The sequence below is a fragment of the Macaca thibetana genome, chromosome 7 (genome assembly GCF_024542745.1).
Source record: "Macaca thibetana thibetana isolate TM-01 chromosome 7, ASM2454274v1, whole genome shotgun sequence".
Classification (NCBI taxonomy): Eukaryota; Metazoa; Chordata; class Mammalia; order Primates; family Cercopithecidae; genus Macaca; species Macaca thibetana.
In genome coordinates, this window is record NC_065584.1 from 11,101,284 (window position 1) to 11,129,198 (window position 27,915).

The 27,915-nt window shown below is 43.2% G+C and overlaps 1 protein-coding gene and 1 pseudogene across 2 annotated transcripts in view; one reads left to right on the top strand and one right to left on the bottom strand.

Moving 5' to 3' along the window:
- Positions 1–27,915, bottom strand: part of AK7 (adenylate kinase 7) — a 101,362-nt gene that overhangs the window by 41,695 nt on the left and 31,752 nt on the right. Inside the window, exons 6-10 of one of the 2 annotated variants that reach the window (XM_050799061.1) lie at positions 12,488–12,568; positions 10,388–10,476; positions 6,618–6,708; positions 2,591–2,668; positions 1,015–1,164 (exon numbers count right to left, since the gene is read on the bottom strand). In XM_050799061.1, the coding sequence (XP_050655018.1) occupies positions 1,015–1,164; positions 2,591–2,668; positions 6,618–6,708; positions 10,388–10,476; positions 12,488–12,568 (489 nt within the window). The remainder of the gene's footprint in view (positions 1–1,014; positions 1,165–2,590; positions 2,669–6,617; positions 6,709–10,387; positions 10,477–12,487; positions 12,569–27,915) is intronic. The other variant, XM_050799062.1, reaches the window with a different exon arrangement.
- On the top strand, positions 12,661–27,135 carry LOC126958218 (phosphatidylethanolamine-binding protein 1-like; annotated as a pseudogene).

Sequence of the window (27,915 nt, forward strand, 5' to 3'; positions counted from 1 at the left end):
AAAAGAAAAAGAAAAAGTTGCTGCAGCCAGGCACGGTGGCTCAAACCTGTAATCCCAGCACTATGGGAGGCCAATGCAAGTGGATTGCTTGAGGCCAGGAGTTCAAAACCAGCCTGGTCCACATGCTGAAACCCCATCTCTACTAAAATTACAAAAATTAGCCAGATGTGGTAGTGCACGCCTATAAGCTCAGGTACTACTCAGGAGGCTGAGGCATGAGAATTGCTTCAACCCAGGAGGCAAAGGTTGCTGTGAGCCGAGATCATACTGCAGGACTCCAGCCTGGGCAACAGAGTGAGACTCTGTCTAAAAAAGAAAAAGAAAAAGAAAAAAAAAAAGTTACTTCATCTCTCTGAGCCTTAGTTTCCTCATCTATACTATGGAGATAAGAATATCTACCTTTCACCATAAAAAATGGTAAGTGTGTGAGTTCACACAGATGTTAATTAGCTCGATTTAGCCATTCCACAGTGTCTATATATTTCAAAACATTATGTTGTACAGGATACATGTATGTAATCTATTTGTCCATTTCAATTAATTAATTTTTTAAAAAGAATATTGACCTTGAAAAGCTGTGATAATTAAAATGACCAGTGAGTCCTCTGACCACTTAGAAAGAGATCGAAGTAGTAATCAGGCTTCTTCTACCTCTCACATGTATACCTAGGACTGAAACAAGCCAGCCAGCAAGGCGCTTGATATTTTTCCCTATTTAATATTCTCCTTTATATGGACAACACCGTGACATCACTGGAGCTTTCTATCATGTGCAATTTGCATACATTATTATCTATGTTAACTTTAAAACTGTTCATGTTTGGTTGACAAGTATTAATTTAACATACACATAAATTTGTTAGACCTGGACAAATTTGTCAAATTTGAAAAACAACTTGAAATTAGAAATGTGAATGTTTGAAAAAGCAAATACTTCCATTGGCATCATCACACTTAGAAGTCTGATTTATTTCTCTTGAATCAGAAGTTTCAATGGGAAACGGTGATAGTTACCATTAATCCTCTGCTTTGCTTGTACTCTTTGAGGATACTGTTGATATTTTCCACAAATCCTGTTTGGGCCACCCACCGGATATTAAAATTTTCCTTCACAAAGAGCGCTTCCATTCTTAAGTTGACCAGTAAGTGGTCGAGACAATCTTGCTAAAAGATAGAGGAAAATTAGAGATTTGTCTTTTTTTGTTTAATTCTGACTGTCATTAACAGACCAAAATCACTACGGTTATTAAAGAAAGACAATATCCATTCACTAAATGTGGAAGTCAATTAATCCAGCACTGAGTATTTACAGAGCACCTGTGTGATGCTATGTTACTTCTGAACAGTCTCCGTGTCTACTCTGATGGTGGGCCACATTCTGGCTGAAAGAGTAGGAAGATACTGGAAATCCAAATTTTCTTTTTAAAATATTTTAATTGCATCTACTTTTTGAATACTGTAGTTTCATGGTTCAAAATCTAGAAGAACAAAAGGTGTAGAGAAAAATATTCCCACCGGGGTGGGGTGGCTCACACCTGTAATCCCAGCACTTTGGGAGGCCCAGGTGGGCGGATCATGAGGTCAGGAGGTTGAGGTCATCCTGGCTAACACAGTGAAATCCCGTCTCTACTAAAAAATATGAAAAATTAACCGGGTGTGGTGGCAGGCGCCTGTAGTCCCAGCTACTTGGGAGGCTGAGGCAGGAGAATGGCATGAACCCAGGGGGTGGAAATTGCAGTGAGCTGAGATCGCACCACTGCACTCCAGCCTGGGCGAAGAGCGAGACTCCATCTCCAAAAAAAAAAAAAAAATTCCCTCTGACCTTTGACCACCAACAACCCAGTTCTGCTCCTCAAGGCAACCCATAGTATCAGTCCTTTCAGAAACATATTCGAGTGCAGTGTTTAAATGCAATTTATTCTTAAAAAGAATTGCATTCTAATGCAAGCTTAAAAAACACACTGCAAAAAACCCTGTTGTTTTGTTGTTGTGATGGAATTGGAATCTCAGCCTGCTGTTTGAATTTTAGAAAGAGGCCAAAGAAAATAATTCCCAGTGTTTGAATGGCATTTTACGTATCAAATAGCTTCCAAATACATTTTGTTTTGTTTCTTTTTTCTTTTTTTTTTTTGAGATGGAGTTTCTCATTGCCCAGGCTGGAGTGCAATGGTGCGATCTAGGCTCACCGCAACCTCCGCTTCCTGGGTTCAAGTGATTCTCCTGCCTCAGCCTCCCAAGTAGCTGCGATTACAGGCATGTGTCACCAAGCCCAGCTAATTTTGTATTTTTAGTAGAGACAGGGTTTCACCCTGTTGGTCACGCTGGTCACTGTGCCCAGCCCAAATACATTTTCTGACCACGACCTCTGGGGGTTTTTCAGGAAAGACAGCTGAAGACAAGAGTAAGTTGTCTTAGGGTAGAACATCTGGTGTGGTAGGAGTTGAAGATGGCATTGGAACCTAGGCCTTCTGACTCCAAATCCCTCATGGATCAATGTTATTTAGCCAAAACCTATCTGATATTAAAAAAATAATAATATTATTGAGAAAGATAGTTTAAAAAAAAAACAAAAAACACCTCATATACTAACCGTTAAGTCCTTGGTTAGGTATGCATTTTCTCTGGGTATTTTCTGGATTTTCCCAGGGCCAGTATTTTTACTGATACACTGTTAGAGGAAAATTGAAATATTATTTGGTTTACCTGGAAGGCTTTACTTTATATAAAACTCAAATGGACCAGGCACAGTTGCTCACGCCTGCAATTCCAACACTTTGGGAGGCCGAGGTGGCGGATCACCTGAGATCAGGAGTTCGAGACTAACCTGGCCAACATGGTAAAACCCCGTCTCCACTAAAAATACAAAAGTTAGCCAGGCGTGGTGGCACGTGCCTGTAGTACCAGCTACTCAGGAGGCTGAGACACGAGAATTGCTTGAACCCAGGAGTCAGAGGTTTCAGTGAGTCGAGATCACACCACGGCACTCCAGCCTGGGTGATAGAGTGAGACTCTGTCTCAAAAACAAACAAATAAACAACCCCAAATGAATGTGAACATAACTGAATTTTTAAAAATAGCATTAGTGCCAGGTAGTGGAGATAACGATGAGCCTGGCCCGGGATCTGCCCTCAAGAGCTCCCAGTGTGAAAAGAAAGACAGAACTGTACACAGATAATGATCATGTGGAGCGTCTGCAGCTCAGCAAAGGGGATTCTGTGCTATAGTCTGAATGTCTGTGTCCCACAAAATTCACATGTTGAGATCTTCACCCTTAAGCTGATGGTGTTAGGAGTTGGGACCTTTAGGAAAGTGGATCATAAGGGTAGAGCCCTCAAGACTGAGATTAGCCGGGCGCGGTGGCTCAAGCCTGTAATCCCAGCACTTTGGGAGGCCGAGATGGGCGGATCACGAGGTCAGGAGTTCGAGACCATCCTGGCTAACACGGTGAAACCCCGTCTCTACTAAAAAATACAAAAAACTAGCCGGGCGAGGTGGCGGGCGCCTGTAGTCCCGGCTACTCGGGAGGCTGAGGCAGGAGAATGGCGTAAAAACCCGGGAGGCAGAGCTTGCAGTGAGCTGAGATCCGGCCACTGCACTCCAGCCTGGGCGACACAGCGAGACTCCGTCTCAAAAAAAAAAAAAAAAAAAAAAAAAAAAGAATGAGGCCGGGCGCGGTGGCTCAAGCCTGTAATCCCAGCACTTTGGGAGGCCGAGACGGGCGGATCACGAGGTCAGGAGATCGAGACCATCCTGGCTAACACGGTGAAACCCCGTCTCTACTAAAGAAATACAAAAAACTAGCCGGGCGAGGTGGCGGGCGCCTGTAGTCCCAGCTACTCTGGAGGCTGAGGCAGGAGAATGGCATGAACCCGGGAGGCGGAGCTTGCAGTGAGCTGAGATCCGGCCACTGCACTCCAGCCTGGGCTACAGAGCGAGACTCCGTCTCAAAAAAAAAAAAAAAAAAAAAAAAAAAAAAAAGAATGAGATTAGTGTCTTATAAAAGGACCCCAGAGAGTACCTTCGCCCCTCCACCATGTGAGGACACAGGGAGAAGGCGACATCTATGAAGCCGAAAAGCGGGCCCTCGTCAGACACTGAATGGGAGTACGGGTGTGAGCCACCGCACCCAGTCAATTCCTTTTCTTTTTAATCTTATTTTCTGCACGCTGCTGTGTGTGTGTGTATGTGTGTGTGTGTGTGTATATATATAAAATAAAACTACATTAATAAATTATAATATATTTATAAATATTAATTTTAATCTATGAATATATCTTAAATAAAAACTAAGTAACCATCTGCCTTTTTTTTTTTCCCACAATTTTTCTGTTTGTTTGTTTTTGAGACAGGGTCTTGCTCTGTTACCCAGGCTGGAGTGCAGTGGCACAATCTCAGCTCACTGCAACCTCTGTCTCCCAGGTTCAAGCAATTCTCCTGCCTCAGCCTCCTGAGTAGCTGGGACTACAGTCATGCATCACCACGCCTGGCTAATTTTTGTATTTTTAGTAGAGAAGGGGTTTTACCATGATGGTCAGGCTGGTCTCGAACTCCTGATCTCAAGGGATCTGCCTGACTCGGCCTCCCAAAGTGGGATTACAGGCATGAGAAGAGACAAGGTCTTGTTCTATTGCCCAGGCTGGAGTAAGGTGGTGCAATTATAGCTCACTGCAGCCTTGAATTCCTGGGTTCAAACAATCCTGGCACCTCAGCCTCTCAAGTAGATGAAACTATAGATGTGCACCACCAAGTCTGGCTAATTTTAAAAATTTTTTGTAGAGAGGGGGTCTCACTATGCCCAGTGCTGGTCTTGGACTCCTGGCCTGAAGTGATTCTTCCACCTGAACTCTTAAAGTGCTGGAATTACAGGTGTGAGCCACTGTGCCTGGCTGAATCTGCCTTGATCTTGCAGTTCCGAGCCTCTGGAACTGTGAACAATAAATGTCTATTGTTTATAAGCTGCTTGGTTTATGGTATTTTGTTGTAGCAGTTCAAACAGACTAAAACAACCTGGGGTGAAGAGAGACACCTGTCCCGTGCAGGAGGTGGGAATGAGGCAGGGAGGGTGCACAGGAAGATAGATGAACTGAATTTTTTTTCTTTTTTTCTTTTTCTTTTTTTCTTTGACAGGGTCTTGCTCTGTCACCCAGGCTAGTGTGCAGTGGTACAATCTTGGCTCACTGCAACCTCTGCCTCCTGAGTACCTGGGGCTGCAGGCACACCGCCATGCCTGGCTGATTTCTGTATTATTATTATTATTTTTTTTTGGTAGAGATGGGGTTTCACCATGTTGCTCAGGCTTGAGCTGAATCTTAAAAATGAATAGGGAGCAGCCAGGAGAAGGCTGCATTAGCTGGGCCACATGGTAGCTGCTTTAGCCAGAGCAGCCTGGACTAGAAGAGGAAGCTCTCCCAGATCTAGACTCCTGAAGCTGGGCACAATGGCTCACACCTCTAATCCGAGCACTTTCAGAGGCCGAGGTGGGAGGATCATTTGAGCCCAGGAGTTTGAGGTTGCAGTGAGCTATGATCACCCCACTGCATTCCAGCCTGGGTGACAGAGCAAGACCCTGTCTCTAAAAAATTAAAAACAAACAAACAAACTTAGCCAGGCACTGTGGCTTACCCCTGTAATCCCAGCACTTTGGGAGGCTGAGGCAGGAGGATCACTTGGGCTCAGGAGTTTCAGACCAGACATGGTCTGGTCTCATGGTGAGACCTCATCTTGACAAAAAAAGAAAAAGAATGAAAATTAGCCAGGTATGGTGGTGCACGCCTGTGTTCCCAGCTACTTGAGAAACTGAGGCAGGAGGACCTCTTGAGCCCAGGATGTCAAGGGTGCAGTGAGCTATGATCACACCATGGCACTCCAGCCTGGGCGACAGAGCGAGACTCTGTATCAAAAAACTAAATAAATAAACAAATAAATAATATTAAAAATAGAGCTCCTGGAATTGGCCAGTAGGTTGGTGAACCTGAGCACATCAACACTTTGGGGCAAATGCCTGTTGGTGGATTTCAGGGTTCTGGTGTGTCAGCTGCGTGTGTGTCTGGGGTGCAGTGATCGCCGTCTTCTTAACCTAGCCCTGCAGTGGTCTTTCTTATTTCCCTCTGTGCATGTGACACAGAAAGGATATTTTGGTAGTAACGTTAAAGTATACACTGCAAATGCAGATAATGAGTTTGGGTTTTATGGATATTCTACTGAGGAGTCCCAGTTTTGCTAGCACAACTGATTGTATAACTACACTCCAGTAGGCAAAACTTTTTTTTTTTTTTTTTTTTTTTTGAGATGGAGTCTTGCTCAGCCGCCCAGGCTGGAGTTCACTGGCACAATCTTGGCTCACTGCAACTACCGTCTCCCGGGTTCAAGCGATTCTCCCGTCTCAGCCTCTCGAGTAGCTGGGATTATAGGCACCCGCCATTCTGCCTGGCTAATTTTTGTATTTTAGTAGAGATGGGGTTTCATCATGTTGGCCAGGCTGGTCTTGAGCTCCTGACCTCAGGTGATTCACCCGCCTTGGACTCCCAAAGTGCTAGGATTACAGGCATGAGCCACCATGCCTGGCCGGCAAAACTATTTATGATATGTCATCAAAGTATGAGATGAAACCACTGTACCTTGACTATATCTTCCAGGGTATGAACAGACTCATCCACAGCAACCAGGTAGTGAGGCTTCGGCGTGTGATCTATGACGTTTTGTATCACTCTGCAGACCCACAGGTAAAATAATCATCAGAGGGAAAAGGCGAAAGAGATGCAGTAAACTAGAATTCACTGACCACCACCCCCATGACTGGGCGTGGGGTTTGGTGCTTTGATAAGTTATCTCCATTTTCAGTAAGGTCGGGGTTGGGATGGTTATCTGCATTCTCCACATGAGGAAGATGCTAAAGAGTTCGGTGACATTTCTCAGGCTGAGGAGCTATTGCGAAAGTGGAAGAGCTAGCTTTTGACGTCAGATCCATCTGTTTCTGGACCTGTCTTCTTTCTAGCATACTGCCCTGTCTCCCAACAAGGGGACCTGAGCCCAGTAGGACCCCAGTTTATGAAGCCTTCCCCATCTAGTGGCTCATGTGAGCCTCACAACAGTGCTTTAGGGAGATATTTTACAAAGTAAGACACAGATTTAGACAAGCTGTGGCTCTTTTAAGGAAGTCACGTAGCAACAGTGCCTGAGCCTGCTTTCCTATTCCGAGTTGCCAAGGTTTCCGAGTGCTTGCCTCTGTGCTGAGGGCGGCACAGGTGTGATCCCACTGAATTCTCACAGCCCTAGCAGGTAGGTACTGCTGCTATTCCCGTAAGTAACTTTCCCAAATTCACACAGCTAGTGAGAGGAAGAGCAGGAATTGGAACAAAAATTAAATAATTCCAGAGAGAAAAAAATAGTGAATAGATGTCTATCACAATGACTTGTCAATTTTACCTCCATCTTAGCTTCCTTTCAATAAAATGAAAATAAATCGATCCATGCTTCCAAATGTGCAGGTCACATTTATTTTGTATTTATTTCTTTTTTTTCTATATTTATTTATTCATTCATTTATTTATTTATTTTGAGTCTCGCTCTGTCACCCAGGCTGGCAGGCAGTGGTGTAATCACGGTTCACTGCAGCCTCAACCTCCCAGGCTCAAGTGATCCTCCCACCTCCGCCTCCCAGGTAGCTGGGACTACAGGCGCAAGCCACCAAACCTGACTAATTTTTGTATTTTTTGTAGAGACAGGGTTTCACTATGTTGTCCAGCCTGGTCCCGAACTCCTCGGCTCAGGCGATCCTCCCACCTTGGCCTCCCAAAGTGTTGGGATTACAGGCATGAGCCACTACGCCTAGCCTATTTTGTATCCATTTCTCAGAACATTTCAGCTTTTTGCTTTTTCCTCTGTTAAATATTTGACAATCTTCAAAGAAACCTCTGGGGGAAAAATGCTACTTAAATGGGCCTGTCAAAAGATAAAATTATAACAAATCTAGTTAAAGATTTCAATTGACTTTATTTGTGATTCTAGAATCAGGCAACATTTCATTCCATAAAATAGAACAAGTGTGCCAGTGAAATGAGCAGAGGCGGGTGGTTCGATAGGCAGAAAGGACTGCAGAAAGCAGAAACAAAAAACAAAAAGCACATTGGTCATTTCAAAGTTACTTTCCTTGTAAGACAGGGACAGGTAGAACAACAGAAAGATAACTAACGGGGCCGGGCACAGTGGCTCACACCTGTAATCCCAGCATTTTGGGAGGCCGAGGCGGGTGGATCACCTGAGATCAGGAGTTCGAGACCAGCCTGACCAACATGGTGAAACCCTGTCTTTACTAAAAATACAAAAATTAGCCAGGCGTGGTGGCTGGCACCTGTAGTCCCAGCTACTCAGGAGGCTGAGGCAGGAGAATCGCTTGAACCCAGGAGGCAGAGGTTGCAGTGAGCCAAGGTTGTGCCATTGCACTCCAGCCTGGGTGACAGAACAAGACTCCATGTCAAAAGAGAAAAAAAAAAAAAAAAAAAAAAAGAAAGGAAAGATAACTGATAGGTTAGCACCAAGTTACTTCAGGCTACTTTTTGTCATAAGGATGAAAACACAGAGAGTTTTATTATCATAGCTATTGAAGATTGAAACTGGCTTGTTTGGGAAATTAGCTTTCTCGAAAGGTCAGATAACAGCTTAGTTTCAGTTTGGTGCCTGGAGCTTTAGCATGGGTGATTCCATTTTGATTTTCAGTCTGGTCTGTTGGGGCCTAGTACAAGAACTTAGTCCAAAACAATGGCCTCCTATAACTTGTTTTTAACAGGCCCCAAGTCCTTCTGTAATGGGAATAATTTCACACTCTAATTTATGTTTGGAAGTAATATGTTAAGGACTAATGCCAAGTAAGTTATATTAATAATATAGAAGACTCTTCTATATCTTTGAAATCCAGTAATGTCATAATGTAAAATCTCTGCAGAAAAAATGGGTATGTTACGGCCCCTCCATCCCCAGGGATGGAGCAGATCCAGGGTTTTGTAGTGCCTGAAGCTTAGCCCATTTACAGCAAGCTTGTCAAACCGCGGCCTGTGGGCCACATGAGGCCCAGGATGGCTTTGAATGCGGCCCAACACACTTTATAAACTTTCTGAAAACGTTATGAGATTTTTTTAAAAAAACTCATCAGTTATCGTTAGTGTCAGTGTATTTTATGTGTGACCCAAGACAAATCTTCTTCCAGTGTGGCCCAGGGAGGCCAAAAGATTGGACATCCCTGACTTAGAGGATCCTCCTTTAAGAAAAATAATAAAGTGGATCACGGTGGCTCAAGCCTGTAATCCCAGCACTTTGGGAGGCCGAGGTGGATGGATCACGAGGTCAGGAAATCGAGACCATCCTGGCTGACACGGTGAAACCCTATCTCTACTAAAAATATAAAAAAATTAGCCGGACGTGGTGGTGGGCGCCTGTAGTCCCAGCTACTGGGGAGGCTGAGGCAGGAGAATGGCGTGAACCCGGGAGGCGGAGCTTGCAGTGAGCGGAGATCGCACCACTCACTCCAGCCTGGGGGACAGAGTGAGACTCCGTCTCAAAAAATAATAATAATAATAATAATAATAAAAATGAGGTTCAGGGTCTCGGAAAGGGATCTGCTCAGGGATGTGGCCCTGAAGTTTAAACTTCCTTCATTTCCCAGTAAATCTAGAAATTCATCTGAGGTTGTGACTAATTTACCAGTGGCCAGTGGATGAGGGAAAGAGTGGGAATCTGAAAACCAGAACCTCGGGGAAGTGCAGAAATTGCTCCCTTCTGGGCATGTGCCATAGAGGTGACAGAATGAAGTCCCCGGAAGCTGGAGCTGATGAACCACAAACACAGTGAACCAGCTCATTGACCTCACATTTAAGTCAGGGTCTTCAAAGGAGGAGACGGGTTTCTGGACCTGCCTGAATACAGGGTTTAGATGCTCTGTGAGTATAAAAAACATATGTCAACTTTACCTACAACTGTCAAAGAAGAAAAAAGCTTCAGGTTTACAGTTTTCCATCTGAATTCTAGAATTTAAATTGGTGAGTTACACATATTAATCTCATCTGGGACAAAGGAATAAGAAACTACGTCCTCAGAATGCACATACCAAAGTCTTTCTTTTCCAAAATTGGAGGGCATTGCTATTCTGCCGGTAGTTTCTAAGAGATGAACCTGAACTTGTCACCAGAAAGTAGAACTTTTTTTGAACAGTGGACACTATTTCTTTAGATGCAAAATGGAGAAGATGGTACCTTCTGCATGGGGTTGTTATGAAGAACAAACACAATAATGCATGTAAGGGTCTTAGCACTGGGCAGATGCTCAAAAAGTATTAGCCTACAAACAAACACATTAACCAATTCTATGAAGGTCATGTCTCTGGGAGAATGCTTACCCTGCTAGATCAAGAACGTGGATTGTTGGAATTACATTTGTTCCATCGCCAAAAACTGGTAATGCGGGAATCTCACCCAGCCAAGCCATCTGAAAGAAAAGCAAAATCATGTCCCCCAGTTATACGTGGATGGCTATGACAGCTCACACATAAGTCTACAGTCAGAGGCATCCACAAGGCCTAGCTATCTGCTTAAGTAATTTCCTCCAGGGGGTGTTTTATAAATCAGCCCTGATGAGATTTAGGATCAAATTCTGCCAAGAGAAATAATGTGTAGCCTTGGGACTGAAATACTTTTCAAGAGATCTACAACCAGTTGTATTTAGTAGCTATACGCATGCCATCTATATAGAGAAGAATGTTTTCACATGCATGACGTCTCAATTCTCACAAAAAAGACAAATTAAAATTTAAAATTACCCCCACCAGTAGGGATGAGGTGACGGGAAATAATTACCATCGGTACAGGAGTGAAATGCTTAGTGGATAAAGTAGCATGCAGGAGGTTACACTTGTGAGAGCTTGGACTGGAACCCCAATCCTCAGAGTCCAAATCCTCGTCTTTTCTTCTCATTAAGTATTTCAGTAACCAAACAGACATCCTGAGTACTGTTTAAGTGTCACGTATTAGATTATTTTGAATTGTTGTTAAGAGTGAAAGAGGTAGGGGTGGGGGTCACAGTAGACCACTGGGTCTTGTAAGATATTTTGGACTTCGAGAAAGTGTTGAAGGGTTCTAAGCAGTGATGTGACACCAGCAGGCTTGCTTCTGTTGCCTTGTGGAGAAGTGGTGGGAAGGAGAGTCCGATGGGGAGAGAGAGATGATGGCAGGTGTGCAGGTGAGATGGGGTACCCTAGCTTGGAAGTGGGAAGTGCACGGAGTGGGGATGGAGAGAAGGGAGATGTTGAGGAGGCTGACTGTAGTAACTGGGAATTTTGTGATGGGTAATGTGAAAGGAAAATAAATCTTGGGACCCCAAAATCACTACGCCAGAGGGAAAAGTCAAGCTGGGAACTACATAAAGCAAACCTGTCTCTCGTTCAAAGATTTTATTTTTGTTTTCTTTTTTAAAATTATTATTTTTTGAGATTTTTGAGATGGAGTCTTGCTGTCACCCAGGCTGGAGTGCAGTGGCACAATCTTGGCTCACTGCAACCTCTGCCTCCCAGGTTTAAGCGATTCTCCTCCCTCAGCCTCCCAAGTAGCTGGGATCACAGGCATGTGCCACCACACCTGGCTAATTTTTGTATTTTTAGTAGAGATGGGGGTTTCACCATGTTGGCCAGGCTGGTCTCGAACTCCTGACCTCAGGTGATCCGCCCGCCTCGGCCTCCCAATATGCTAGGATTACAGGCGTGAGCCTCATTCAAAGATTTTAAAAGCTACATACCTTCCTCACAATTTGCCCACTAGGAAATTATTTGTAGGCCCCCAGAGCTTTACCCGAAAACAGTTCTGTTGAATTTCACCCTGACAATGTAAATTGACAGCTTATCTTCACAGGTACAGGACAAGGACAGAACTCAAAGTCATCCCTAGGCTCACCTGACAAATAAATGCATATCTGATTGCTTCCTCTGCCCTATGTTTATTTTATCTTACGTAAAAATGCAGATTCGCTGAGCTAGATAAATGCATAAGTGACTATTCCTCTACCCTTCCCTCATGTTGAACAGCTGATCAAAGACTCAAAAGAATACACCCGCTTGCCTCTTATCTACCCACACCTTTTACTTATTTTTTGTAGGCACAGGGTTTCACCATGTTGCCCAGGCTGGTCTCAAACTTCTGGGTTCAAGCCATCCACTCACACTGGCCTCTCAAAGTGCTTTACTGGGACTATAGGCATCAGCCACCACGCCTGGCTTACCCACATCTTAAAAAAATTCTTCCTCTTTCTCTAATATCTACCCTTTTCCCTTTAAATACTGAAGCACATCTTCAGTATTTAAAAGTATCACATCCATACTTTCTTTCATTTTCTGCTATTCTATTGCACTAACCACATCCAAAGCAATCAGAAACACCTTCCCTTCAAATTGTGTATCTTTATCGTAAGACACTTTTAAACATTCCATGTCATCACTGAAAAGCCATACCTTAAAAAATGTGTGTAACATGCCTCCTTCTGCTCCATACTGGAGTCCAGCAGCAACTACGTAAGTTGCAAATTTTCTGGTCTATTAGATAAAATACAGAAGAAAAAAGCTGGCTGTAATATTATTAATCATATTGAATAATCATATTGAATTAGATTATTTTAGTAGTTAAAATGAGCACTTTTGGAACTTCCGTCAACACTTGCAGGTTACTGAGGTATTGTTCGGGATACAAATTGTATCTCTTAAAGGGAGAAACAACACCCCTATGCTATTCAGGAATACCTCTGACCACTATTAAAATTTAACAAGGACTCCTAATTAAATTAAAGCCTGGGTTTTTGTGAAAACTTAGTACCTGTAAGCTCTGTGCTGGGCACTGAGGGGGAAAAGAAGATAGAAAAACAGGTCTTTCCATGAGGATCTTTAATGATCTAGCACATGAAACCAAGAAGCTGGTGATGGGTCTTAACACAAGGATGGAAATTCACATGGATTGTCCATTTCACCCTGGACGAGCAGTTTAGGCACTGTAAGAACGGGCCTCAATATTTCTTTATTTTTAATTTTTAATATTTGTGGGTATATACTAAGTATATATATTTATGGGGGTGTATGAGATGTTTCAATACAGGCATGCAATGTGAAATAAGCACATCATGGAGAATGGGGTATCCATCCCTTCAAGCATTTATCCATTGAGTTACAAACACTCCAATTACACTTTTTAGGTTATTTAAAAACCTACAGTTCAGTTATTACTGACTATAGTCACCCTGTTGTGCTATCAAATAGTAGGTCTTATTCATTCTTTCTAACTTTTTTTGTACTCATTCACTATCCCTCCCTCCCCCCATCCCCTAGTACCCTTCTCAGCCTCTACTGTCTGCCTCCATATTTAACCAGATAAGCTCAAAATACCATCTTTATTATTGATATGAGCTCTACTGGCGGCCATGCCTTAGGTGATCTATGATGATGAGCTTCCTAACCCTGAATCTGGAATAAAATTAACTTTTCCAACCAGTCCCAGGCAACACTGGACAACGAGGGACTTCTCCACATGACGGCCTGCTGCTATAAGTCTCAGGGCATGAGGAAGGTGAAATGCACAGAGTCCCAGAGAGAAGGGAAGGAAGAGGGGCCAAGCTCACATGGCCAGGCCCTCCCCAAACCCACCAATGAGAAAACTCGCTTGAGCTTCTTCAGGCAAACAGGGGATGGTGCAAGAAGATAGGAGTTTTTTGTTTGTTTGTTTGTTTTGAGACAGAGTTTCACTTGTTGCCCAGGCTGGAGTGCAGTGGCATAATCTAGGCTCACTGCAACCTTGGCCTCCTGGGTTCAACTGATTCTCCTGCCTCAGCCTCCCAAGTAGCTGGGATTACAGGTGAGAACCACCATGCCCAGGTAATTTTTGTACTTTTAATAGAGACGGGGTTTCACCATGTTGGCCAGGCTGGTCTTGAACTCCTGACCTCAAGTGATTCACCTGCGTCGGCATCCCAAAGTGCTGGGATTACAGGCGTGAGCCACCATGCCCAGCCTACAGGAGTTTTTAGGAAGAATGTTACTCAGGCTCTTGTGGGAAGATAGTAATCCCACCTCACAAATATTAGGCCTGAGAAGGGGGACATAACCACAAACACGATAAAGATTTTAAAAATTATAAGAGGGACTTATGGAAAACTTTCTGCCAACTAATTTGAAAATTTAGCCTAAAGGGCTCATTTCTTGCCCCCAAACTCCTGCTAACTGCCTTCCCACAGTCCCGGACAGTTTTTCAACCAAAGTCTACCAAACAGTCAAAGGATAAGCCCAGAGGCAGAGCAAGATGGCGGGATGGAAGTCTCCCCCGCAAGGACAATAACTATCTACACAGAGAAAAGCTTCATAAGAACCAAAAATCAGGTGAGCCCTCATAGTACCTATTTTAACTTCATATTGCTGAAAGAGCACTGAAGAACCAGAAAAAACAGTTTGGAATTGCCAAAGCCACCCACCCCCGCCAGCAGGAGAGCATCTCTGGGCGCTGCAGGAGGGAGAACACAGCATTGAGAGGCATTGAACTCAGCACTGTCCTGTTAGAACAAAAAGGAAAACCAGACCAAACGCAGCTGACACCAGCCCAGCCCACGGAAGGAGCATTTAAACCAGTCCGAGTCAGAGAGGACTCTCCGGTATCAGTGGTCAGAACTTAAGTGCCTCCAAACCTCGCCACCGAGGGCTATAGCGCTCTGTGTCTCCAAGCAAACTTGAAAGACAGTCCAGGCCCTAAGGACTGCAACTCTAGGTGAGTTCCAGTGCTGAGCGAGGCCCAATGACAGTGGACTGGGGAGGGCACACAACATACCGAGACACCAGCTGGGGCAGCCAAGGGAGAGCTGGCACCACCTCTCCTCTAACGCCAGGCTGCACAGCTCACGGCTCCAAAGAGACCCCTTCCTTCCACTTGAGGAAGAGAGAGGGAAGAGTGGGAGGAACTTTGTCTCGCATCTAGGACACCAGCTCAGTTACAGCAGGAAGGGGCACCTGTGAGTAGGGAGGCCCTCATTCTAGGCCCTAGCTCCCAGATGACATTTCTAGACACAACCTGGGCCAGAAGGGAACCTGCTGCCCTGAAGGAAAGGACCTAGTCTCGGCAGCATTCATCACCTGCTAACTGGAGAGCCCTTGGGCCCTGAATAACCAGCAGTGATACCCAGGTACTATGTCGAGGGCCTTGGATGAGACTTACTGGCTTCAGGTGACATTCAGCACATTCCCAGCTGTGGTGACTACGGGGCAAAACTCCTTCTGCTTGAGAAAAGCAGAGGGAACATAAAGGGGACTTTGTCTTGCACCTTAGGTGCCAGCATGGCAAAAGTTGGGTAGAGCACCAAGCAAGCTCTCGGGGTCCCTGCCATGACCTGACTCTTGAATGGCATTTCTGGACCTGCCCTGGGCCAGAGGGGAGCCCATTTTCCTGAAGGGTGAGTCCCATCTGAAGGGTGAGTCCCAGGCCAGGCAGCAGTCAAGACCAGCTGACTTAAGAGACCTTGGACCCTAAGGGAACATCAGCACTAGTCTGTCAGTACTCCTTGTGGCCTGGGGTGGCTACTGGGTGAGGCTCCTCTGTCTTTGGAAAGAAGAGGGAAGACTGGGAAGGACTATGTCTTGTGATTTGAGTGCTAGCTCAGCCACAATACAACAGAACACCAGGTAGACTTAGTTTATCACTAAGGTTTATCACTCTAGTCTCTGACTCCCAGATGGCACTTCTTGACCCACCTGGGGCCTGGGGGACCTTGCCACCCTGAAGGGAAGGACACAGGCCTGGCTGGTTATGTGACCTGCTGATTGTGGAGCCCCAGAGCCCTGAGTGAACAAAGCAGTAACCAGGGAGTGGTTACAGCAGGCCTTGGGCAAGATCCAGTGCTGTGCTGGCTTCAGGTCTGACCCAGCACAGTCATAGTGGTGGTGCCTACAGGGGTGCTTGTGTCACTCCACCCCCAGCTTTAGGTGGCTTAGAACAGAGAGAGAGAGAGAGAGAGAGAGAGAGAGAGTCTGTATATTTAGGAGAATGTAAGGGAAGAGAACAAGAGTCTGCCTGGTAATCCAGAGAATTCTTCCAGATTTAGTCTAAGACTATCAAAGTACTACCTCTATGAGTCTGCAGGAACTGTAGCATCACTGGGCTTGGGGTGCCCCCTAAAGCAGATACAACATAGATCATAACACCCAAGTCCTTTCAAATATCTGGAATGCCTTCCCAAGAGGGACAGGTACAAACAAGCCCAGATAGTAAAGACAACAATAAATACCCAACTCTTCAATGCCCAGACACTGAAGTATATCAGCTAGCATCAACACAACCCAGGAAAGCATGACCTCACCAAATGAACTAAATAAGGCACCAGGGATCAATCGTGGCAAAAGAGAGATATGTGACCTTTCAGACAGAGAATTCAAAATTAGCTGTATTGAGGAAAGTCAAAGAAAATCAAGAAAACACAGAGAAGGAATTCAGAATTCCATCAGATGAATTTAACAAAGAAATTGAAATAATTTTTAAAAAATCAAGCAGAAACTCTGGAACTGAAAAATGCAATTGCCATACTGACGAATGAATCAGAGTCCTTTAATAGCAAAATTGATCAAAGAAGAAAGAGTGAGCTTGAAAACCCCCTATTAAAAAATATAGTCAGAGGAAAAAACCAGAGTGCTGCTTCTCCTCCAAAGGATCGCAGCTCCTCACCAGCAACGGAACAAAGCTGGATGGAGAATGACTTTGATGAGCTGACAGAAGTAGGCTTCAGAAGGTCGGTAATAACAAACTTCTCCAAGCTAAAGGGGGATGTTCGAACCCATTGCAAAGAAGCTAAAAACCTTGAAAAAAGATTAGACGAATGGCACCTAGAATAAACGGTGTAGAAAAAACCTTAAATGACCTGAAGGAGCTAAAAACCATGGCATGAGAACTACGTGATGCATGCACAAGCTTTAGTAGACAATTCGATCAACTGGAAGAAAGGGTATCAGTGATTGAAGGTCAAATTAATGAAATGAAGCGAGAAGAGAAGTTTAGAGAAAAAAGAGTAAAAAGAAATGAACAAAGCCTCCACGAGATATTGGACTATGTGAAAAGACCAAATCTACATTTGACTGGTGTACCTGAAAGTGACGGGCAGAATGGAACCAAACTGGAAAACACCTTTCAGGATATTATCCAGGAGAACTTCCCCAACCTAGCAAGGCAGGACAACATTCAAATTCAGGAAATACAGAGAACACCGCAAAGATACTCCTTGAGAAGAGCAACTCCAAGGTACATAATTGTCAAATTCACCAAGGTTGAAATGAAGGAAAAAATGTTAAGGGCAGCCAGAGATAAAGGTCAAGTTACCCACAAAGGGAAGCCCATCAGACTAACAGCGGACCTCTCGGCAGAAACTCTACAAGCCAAAAGAGAGTGGGGGCCAATATTCAACATTCTTTTTTTTTTTTTTTTTTTTTTTGAGATGGAGTCTCGCTCTGTCGCCCAGGCTGGAGTGCAGTGGCTGGATCTCAGCTCACTGCAAGCTCCGCCTCCCGGGTTCACACGCCATTCTCCTGCCTCAGCCTCCCGAGTAGCTGGGACTACAGGCGCCCACCACCTTGCCCGGCTAGTTTTTTGTATTTTTTTAGTAGAGACGGGGTTTCACCGTGTTAGCCAGGATGGTCTCGATCTCCCGACCTCGTGATCCGCCCGTCTCGGCCTCCCAAAGTGCTGGGATTACAGGCTTGAGCCACCGCGCCCGGCCTCAACATTCTTAAAGAAAATAATTTTCAACCCAGAATTTCATATCCAGCCAAACTAAGCTTCATAAGTGAAGGATAAATAAAATCCTTTACAGACAAGCAAATGCTGAGAGATTTTATCACCACCAGGCCTTCCTTACAAGAGCACTAAACGAGGAAGCACTAAATGAGGAAAGCACTAAACGAGGAAAGGAACAACCAGTATCAGCCACTGCAAAAGCATGCCAAATTGTAAAGACCATGGATGCTAGGAAGAAACCGCATGAACTAACAGGCAAAATAACCAGCTAACATCATAATGACAGGATCAAATTCACATATAACAATATTAACCTTAAATGTAAATGGGCTAAATGCCCCCAGTTAAAAGACATAGACTGGCAAATTGGATAAAGAGTCAAGACCCATCAGTGTGCTGTATTCAGGAGACCCATCTCACATGCAGAGACACACATAGGCTCAAAATAAAGGGATGGAGGAAGATCTACCAAGCAAATGGAAAGCAAAAAAAAAGCAGGGGTTGCAATCCTGGTGAGAGAGGGAATGCCCTCTCTCACCACTCCTATTCAATGTAGTGTTGGAAGTTCTGGCCAGGGCAATTAGGCAAGAGAGAGAAATAAAGGGTATTCAATTAGCAAAAGAGGAGGTCAAATTGTCCTGATAAAACAGACTTTAAACCAACAAACATCAAGAGACAAAGAAGGCCATTACATAATGGTAAAGGGATTAATTTAACAAAAAGAGCTAACTGTCCTAAATATATATGCACCCAATGCAGGAGCACCTAGATTCATAAAGCAAGTCCTTAGAGACCTACAAAGAGGCTTAGACTCCCACACAATAATAATGGGAGACTTTAACACCCCACTGTCAATATTAGACAGATCAATGAGACAGAAGGTTAACAAGGATATCCAGGACTTGAACTCAGCTCTGCACCAAGCAGACCTAACAGACATCTACAGAACTCTCTACCCCAAATCAACAGAATACACATTCTTCCCAGCACAACATCGCACTTATTCCAAAATTGACCACATAGTTGGAAGTAAAGCACTCATCAGCAAATGTAAAAGAACAGAAATCATAACAAACTGTCTCTCAGACCACAGTGCAATCAAATTAGAATGCAGGATTAAGAAACTCACTCAAAACTGCTCAACTACATGGAAACTGAACAACCTGCTCCTGAATGACTACTGGGTAAATAACGAAATGAAAGCATAAATAAAGACGTTCTTTGAAACCAATGAGAACAAAGACACAACCTACTAGAATCTCTGGGACACATTTAAAGCAGTGTATTAGATGGAAATTTATAGCACTAAATGCTCACAAGAGAAAGCAGGAAAGATCTAAAATCGACACCCTAACATCACAGTTAAAAGAACTAGAGAAGCAAGAGCAAACAAATTCAAAAGCTAGAAGAAGGCAAGAAATAACTAAGATTAGAGCAGAACTGAAGGAGATAGAGAAACAAAAAACCCTTCAGAGCTGGTTTTTTGACAAGATAAACAAAACAGACCACTAGCAAGACTAATAAAGAAGAAAAGAGAGAAGAATCAAATAGATGCAATAAAAATGACAAAGGGGATATCACCACAGATCCTACAGAAATACAAACTACCATCAGAGAATACTATAAACACTTCTATGCAAATAAACTAGAAAATCTAGAAGAAATGGATAAATTCCTGGACACATACACCCCCCCAAGACTAAACCAGGAAGACGTTGAATCCCTGAATAGACCAATAACAGGCTCTGAAATTGAAGCAATAATTAATAGCCTACCAACCAAAAAAAGTCCAGGACCAGATGGATTCACAGCCGAATTCTACCAGAGGTACAAAGAGGAGCTGGAACCATTCCTTCTGAAACTATTTCAAACAATAGAAAAAGAGGGAATCCTCCCTAACTCATTTTATGAGGCCAGCATCATCCTGATAACAAAGCTTGGCAGAGACACAACAAAAAAAGAGAATTTTAGACCAATATTCCTGACGAACATCAATGCGAAAATCCTCGATAAAATACTGGCAAACTGAATCCAGCAGTACATCAAAAAACTTATCCACCAAGATCAAGTTGGCTTCATCCCTGGGATGCAAGACTGGGGTTCAACATATGCAAATCAATAAATGTAATCCATCACATAAGCAGAACCAAAGACAAAAACCACATGATTATCTCAATAGATGCAGAAAAGGCCTTCAACAAAATTCAACAGCCCTTCATGCTAAAAACTCTCAATAAACTAGGTATTGATGGGACGTATCTCAAAATAATAAGAGCTATTTATGACAAACCCACTGCCAATATCATACTGAATGGGCAACTGAAAGTATTCCCTTTGAAAACTGGCACAAGACAGGGATGCCCTCTCTCACCACTCCTATTCAACGTAGTGTTGGAAGTTCTGGCCACGGCAATCAGGCAAGAGAAAGAAATAAAGGGTATTCAATTAGGAAAAGAGGAAGTCAAATTGTCCCTGTTTGCAAATGACATGATTGTATATTTAGAAAACCCCATTGTCTTAGCCCAAAATCTCCTTAAGCTGATAAGCAACTTCAGCAAAGTCTCAGGATACAAAATCAATGTGCAAAAATCACAAGCATTCCTATACACCAATAACAGACAAAGAGAGAGCCAAATCATGAGTGAACTCCCATTCACACTTGATTCAAAGAGAATAAAATACCTAGGAATGCAACTTACAAGGGATGTGAAGGACCTCTTCAAGGAGAACTACAAACCACTGCTCAATGAAATAAAAGAGGACACAAACAAATGCAAGAACATTCCATGCTCATGGACAGGAAGAATCAATATCATGAAAATGGCCATACTGCCCAAGGTAATTTATAGATTCAATGCTATCCCCATCAAGCTACCAATAACTTTCTTCACAGAATTGGAAAAAACTACTTTAAAGTTCATATGGAACCAAAAAAGAGCCTGCATTGCCAAGACAATCCTAAGCAAAAAGAACAAAGCTGGAGGCATCAGGCTACCTGACTTCAAACTATACAACAAGGCTGCAGTAACCAAAACAGCACGGTACTGGTACCAAAACAGACATATAGACCAATGGAACAGAACAGAGGCCTCAGAAATAACACCACACATCCACAACCATCTGATCTTTGACAAACCTGACAAAAACAAGAAACGGGGAAAGGATTCCCTATTTAATAAATGGTGCTGGGAAAACTGGCTAGCCATATGTGGAAAGCTGAAACTGGATCCTTTCCTTACACCTTATACAAAAATTAATTCAAGATGGATTAAAGACTTAAATGTTAGACCTAAAACCATAAAAACCCCAGAAGAAAACCTAGGCAGTACCATCCAGGACATAGGCATGGGCAAGGACTTCATGACTAAAACACCAAAAGCAATGGCAATAAAAGCCAAAATAGACAAATGGGATCTAATTAAACTAAAGAGCTTCTGCATAGCAAAAGAAACTGCCATCAGAGTGAACAGGCAACCTATGGAATGGGAGAAAATTTTTACAATCTACCCATCTGACAAAGTGCTAATACCCAGAATCTACAAAGAATTTAAACAAATTTACAAGAAAAAAAAAAACCATCAAAAAGTGAGCAACCCCATCAAAAAGTGAGCAAACAGCCGGGCGCGGTGGCTCAAGCCTGTAATCCCAGCACTTTGGGAGGCCGAGATGGGCGGATCACGAGGTCAGGAGATCGAGACCATCCTGGCTAACACGGTGAAACCCCATCTCTACTAAGAAATACAAAAAATAGCTGGGCGAGGTGGCAGCGCCTGTAGTCCCAGCTACTCGGGAGGCTGAGGCCGGAGAATGGCGTGAACCCGGGAGGCGGAGCTTGCAGTGAGCTGAGATCTGGCCACTGCACTCCAGCCTGGGCTACAGAGCGAGACTCCATCTCAAAAAAAAAAAAAAAAAAAAAAAAAAAAAGTGAGCAAACAACCCCATCAAAAAGTGAGCAAAAGATATGAACAGACACTTTACAAAAGAAGATATTTATCCAGCCAACAGACACATGAAAAAATGCTTATCATCACTGGTCATCAGAGAAACGCAAATCAAAATCACAATGAGATACCATCTCATGCCAGTTAGAATGGTATCATTAAAAAGTCAGGAAACAACAGGTGCTGGAGAGGATGTGGAGAAATAGGGATGCTTTTACACTGTTGGTGGGAGTGTGAATGAGTTCAACCATTGTGGAAGACGGTGTGGTGATTCCTCAAGGATCTAGAAGTAGAAATACCATTTGACCCAGTGATCCCATTACTGGGTATATACCCAAAGGATTATAAATCATGCTACTATAAGGACACATGCACACGTATGTTTATTGCAGCACTATTCACAATAGCAAAGACTTGGAACCAACCCAAATGTCCATCAATGATAGACTGAATTAAGAAAATGTGGCACATATACACCATGGAATACTATGCAGCCATTAAAAAGGATGAGTTTATGTCCTTTGTAGGTACATGGATGAAGGTGCAAACCACCATTCTGAGCAAACTATCGCAAGGACAGAAAACCAAACACCACATGTTCTCTCACAGGTGGGAATTGAACAATGAGATCACTTGGACACAGGGTGGGGAACATCACACATTGGGGCCTGTCATGGGGTGGGGGGATGGGAGAAGGATAGCATTAGGAGAAATACCTAATGTAAATGACGAATTAATGAGTGCAGCAAACTACCATGGCACATGTATACCTATGTAACAAACCTGCACGTTGTGCACAGGTACCCTAGAACTTAAAGTATGTGTGTGTGTGTATATATATATATATAAAGTAAACAGGTTTTCAAAGCTCTCTACATGCAAACTTATACAATTATCCCTTTAATTTTTATCTTCATATATATATACATGATCTACTTGTTTCTGAGTATAAATAAAACTATATATTCTTGACAAAATATATATATATATGTATATAGTCAGAGGAGACAAAAGAAAGAAAAACGATGAAACATGCCTATAGGATCTAGAAAATAGCCTCAAAAGGGCACCTCTAAGAGTTATTGGCCTTAAAGAGGAAGTCAAGTAAGAGATAGGTATAGACAGTTTATTCAATGGGATAATAGCAGAGAACTTCTCAAACCTAGAGAAAAATATCAACATCCAAGTACAAGAAGGTTATAGAACACTAAGCAGATTTGACTCAAACAACATGATATGGCTTGGGTCTGTGTTCCTGCCCAAATCTCATGTCAAATTGTAATCCCCAATGTTGGAAGAGGGGCCTTGTGGGAGGTGATTGGCTCATGGGGCCAGATTTACCCCTTGCTGTTCTTGTAATAGTGAGTGAGTTCTCATGAGATCTGGTTGTTTATAAAAGTATGTAGCAGCTGCCCCTTCACTCTCTCTTCCTCCTTCTCAGGCCATGTAAGATGTGTCTGCTTCCCCTTTGTCTTCTGCCATGATTGTGAGTTTCCTGAGGCCTCCCCAAACATGCTTCCTGTACAGTCTGTGGAACTGTGCTGTGAGTCAATTTTTTTTTTTTTTTTTGAGATGGAGTTTCGCTCTTGTTGCCCAGGCTGGAGTGCAATGGCATGATCTCAGCTCACTGCAATCTCTGTATCCCGGGTTCAAGTGATTGTCCTAACTCAGCCTCCTGAGTAGCTGGGATTACAGGCATGCACTACCATGCCCAGCTAATTCTGTATTTTTCGTAGAGATGGGGTTTCTTCATGTTGGCCAAGCTGGTCTTGAACTCCCAACCTCAGGTGATCTGCCCACCTCCACCTCCCAAAGTGCTGGGATTAGAGGCATGAGCCACCACACCCAGCCTAAACCTCTTTTCTTTATAACTTACCCAGTCTCAGTTAGTTCTTTATAGCAGTTCAAGAATGGACTAACACAGAAGACAACCTATAGGCATATAATAATCAAACTCACAAAGGTAAAGGATTAAAAAAGGATCCAAAAAGCAGCAAAAGAAAAGAAACAAATAACATACAATGGAGCTCTAATACACCTAGCAGCAGATTTTTCAGTGGAAAACCTTACATGCCAGGAGAGAGTAGCATGACATATTGAAAAGTACTGAAGGAAAAAAACTTTCACTTAGAGTAGTATATCTGGTGAAAATCTCCTTCAAGCATGGAGGAGAAATACTTCCCCAGACAAACAAAAGCTGAAGGATTTCATCAATAGCAGACCTGTCCTACAAGAAACACTAAAAAGAGTACTTCGGTCAGAAAGAAAAAGACATTAATGAACAATAAATAATCACCTGAAGGTATAAAACTCACTGGTAATAGGAAGCACACAGAAAACACAAAATATTACAACACTTTACCGGTGGTGTGTAAACTGCCTCATTCTAAGTAGGAAGACTGAACAATGAACCAATCAAAAATAATAACTACAACAACTTTTTATGACACAGTACAATAAGATATAAACACAAACATCAAAAAGTTAAAAAATGGGGGGACAGAAGTAAGGCACAGAGTTTTTAATTAGTTTTCTTTTTGCTTGTTTCTTTACACCAATAGCCTTCAGTTGTTATCGGATTAAAATAATGCGTTATAAGATAGTATTTGCAAGCCTCGTTGTAACCTCAAAAAAAAAAAAAAAAAAAAAAACAACTTACAATGGATGCACAAAAAATAAAAAGCAAGAAACTAGGCCAGTGCAGTGGCTCACGCCTGTAATCCTAGCACTTTGGGAGGCCAAGGAGGGTGGATCACGAGGTCAGGAGATCAAGACCATCCTGGCTAACACGGTGAAACCCTGTCTCTACTAAATATACAAAAAATTAGCCAGGCGTGGTGGTGGGTGCCTACAGTCCCAGCTACTCAGGAGACTGAGGCAGGAGAATGGTATGAACCCAGGAGGTGGAGCTTGCAGTGAGCAGAGATTGTACCACTGCACTCCAGCCTGAGTGACAGAGTGAGACTCTGTCTCAAAAAAAAAAAAAAAAAAAAGCAAGAAACTAATTAAATCATATCACCAGAGAAAATCACCATCCCTAGAGCAAGATAGGAAGGAAAGAAAGAAGAGGAAGATAAGACAATAAAACAACTAGAAAACATATAACAAAATGGCAGGAGTAAGTCCTTATCAATAATAACATTGAATGTAAGTGGACTAAATTCCCTAATCAAAAGACATAGACTGGCTGAATTGATGAAAAAAACAAGACGCATTGATCTGTTGCCTACAATAAAGACACTTTACTTGTAAAGACACACATAGACTGAAAATAAACGGATGGAAAAAGATATTCCATGCCAATGGAAACCAAAAAAGAGCAGGAGTTGCTATACTTATATCAGACAAAACAGTTTTCAAGACAAACTATGGCCAGGCATGGTGGCTCATGCCTGTAATCCCAGCACTTTGGGAGGCCGAGGCCGGTGGATCACCTGAGGTTAGGAGTTCAAGACCAGCCTGGCCAACATGGTGAAACTCTGTCTCTACTAAAAATACAAAAATTAGCCAGGCAGCAGGCACCTGTAATCCCAGTTACTCAGGAGGCTGAGGCAGGAGAGTCATTTGAACCGGGTAGGCAGAGGTTGCAGTGAGCAGAGGTCACACCACTGCACTCCAGCCTGGGCGACAGAGTGAGACTGTGTTTAAAAAAAAAAAAAAAAAAAAAATTCAATGCAACTCATTAAAAGAGGAACGCAATTTTGGTATCAGGCAATTCAGGACTATTTTTGCAACTTGTATAATTATTAGAGTCTCCTCTTTGCCTCAAAATACTGAATAGAAGTCCACATTTTGTGTATGTAATCTTGTAAATGAATGTGCTGACTGAGGATGTGATAGCAGTAGATAAACACTTGACAACCAGCCTCTGGGGTGCATAGACTGTGTCTGCTTTATTGAAGGCTGTAAGGACAGCTCCTCATCACAGTGCCTGGTCTGTAACCGGATCTAACTGGACATTTGTTAATGAATGTGTTAAATGATGATTTCCAAGGGTCTATCTCCCAGATGAAGACATTAGCATCACTGATCAAAAAGGATCATTGGGATGACCAAATTGGCCGAATCAATCTTATTAATGGTGTAGAAAAGAGTGATTAAGAAAGTTGGGGATAAAAAGGATAGATTTTGACAATGAAATTTTGATTTTATTATTTAAATGACAAGTGTAAGGTTTTGTAATAAAAAAGATATTAAGTTGATCATACTTCTCATTTTAGACTGTTATTCACTTAAATCAGCTTTATATGTGTGAGAATACATTTTCAACCTGTAAATTAAACATAAATGATCAAGAAATCATGGATTCTAATAAAATAATATTTATGGAATTTAGAACTGGAATAAATTTAAATCCAATCTAGCCCCTTTACTTATTGTACGCTCAAAAGTGTAATAACTAGGTTAAGGTCATATGGTTATAGAAATAAAAAGGGCTAGAATCCCTAATTTCCTGTTGTTTCTTTAAATGTTTTATGCTCACAGTGTTTTATTGGTAAAGTGCTTTTTATAGTAGGACAGAAGTTCCTATTGTAATATTCTCTGACACCACTAGGTGTCATCTTAGAACTATTATTAGAGTTCACTTAGCGCTGGTCTTCCACTAATGGGAACAATGTAATGGCACTTTCAGAGAGTTTGGGGTTTTCTCCAAGTTAAATGAGGATGATAGTACCTACTTCACAGAATTTTGGGAATCGTATATGAGACTCTTGAAGATGACATGAGATACCATGAGTAAAACACTGAGAACTCATGAGCTACCATGAGTAAAAACACAGACGACATGAGATACAATGGGTAAGACACTGAGAACACTGAAGAACGCCCTCTGTAATTTTTCAGCTGGCGGTGACTCCCGTGTCGCCGCTGCCGGGGGTGGACCTCAGCCAGCGGTCCGGGCCCTGGAGCCTTCAGCAAGTGGATGAGCAGCCGCAGCACCCGCTGCATGTCACCTGCACGGGGTGGCGGTGGACGAGCGGGGCACAGTGCTGACCCCACCCAGGTGAAGAACAGACCCACCAGCATTTCGTGGGTTGTTCTTGATTCAGGGAAACTCTACACCTGGGTCTTGACAGGCCCGGATGCTCCCAGCAGGAAGGACCCCCAATACAGGGAATGGCATCATTTCCTGGTGGTCCACCTGAAAGGCAGTGACATCAGCAGCGGCACAGTCCTCTCCAGATTATGTGGGCTCGGGGCCTCCAGGGGGCACAGGCCGCTGAAGTGTGATGAGCCCACCCTCAGCAACCGATCCGGAGACCACCGTGGCAAATTCAAGGTGTCGTCCCTCCGTAAAGAGTACGCGCTCGGGACGGCACGTGTTACCAGGCCGAGTGGGACGACTATGTGCTCAAACTGTACCAGCAGCTGTCTGGGAAGTAGGGGGTGGTAGCTCGGGGACCTGAACCGTCCCAGAGGCCCCCAGCTGTGTTCTCCAGGTCAGTGGTGCATGGTCAATAGCTTTCTCCTCTTCCTGCTCCCCTTTGGACAGACAAGACGCGAGCACTGAGGTGGTGGCTCAGGGCGACTTTTCCCGCTGCCTGGCCTTTATCATTCTAGTCACTCACTCTGGTTTATGTTTTGATCAAATTTGAACTTCGTTTTGGGGGATATTTTGGTGTATGATGGGGTCATCAAATTGTTAATATGAAAATAGCAACCCAGAATTTAAAGAAAAAATTAGGCAGAAATAGACCAGGTCTACAGTAATAGAGTAAAGCATCAAAGAATCTTTAAGGGAGGTTAAAAACAAAACAAAACAAAAAGCATTGGTCGCCTCTGCCTTTGTGATCCTGAGACCAGAACTGTACACAGTGTGTTTTTATGGCACCGTCGCTAGACAACCAGAGGCTGGCACTGAGGTTCAGCCCCAACACGGGCCTCTCAGATGCCTTGATAGGCGTCAGTATCACTCTGGTTCCTTTAGAGAGCGATCCGGAAAGAGGAGTGGGGAGAGTGGCTTTGCGGTTGTTGGGGCATGGCCCTCTAGATGGGCAGCAGTGCTAGCTGACAGCTTATCAGGAATCCCTACATCTGTGTCTGTTAAATTGATTGTTCTTCATGGAGGTAAGAAAAGCTGGTCTGGAGCTGCTGAATGTTGTGTTAATTCTGCTGTTTGCTTATAGTTGAATAAAAATAAAAACCCTGATTGAAAAATCATCATCATCATAATTTTTCAGCTGTCACTA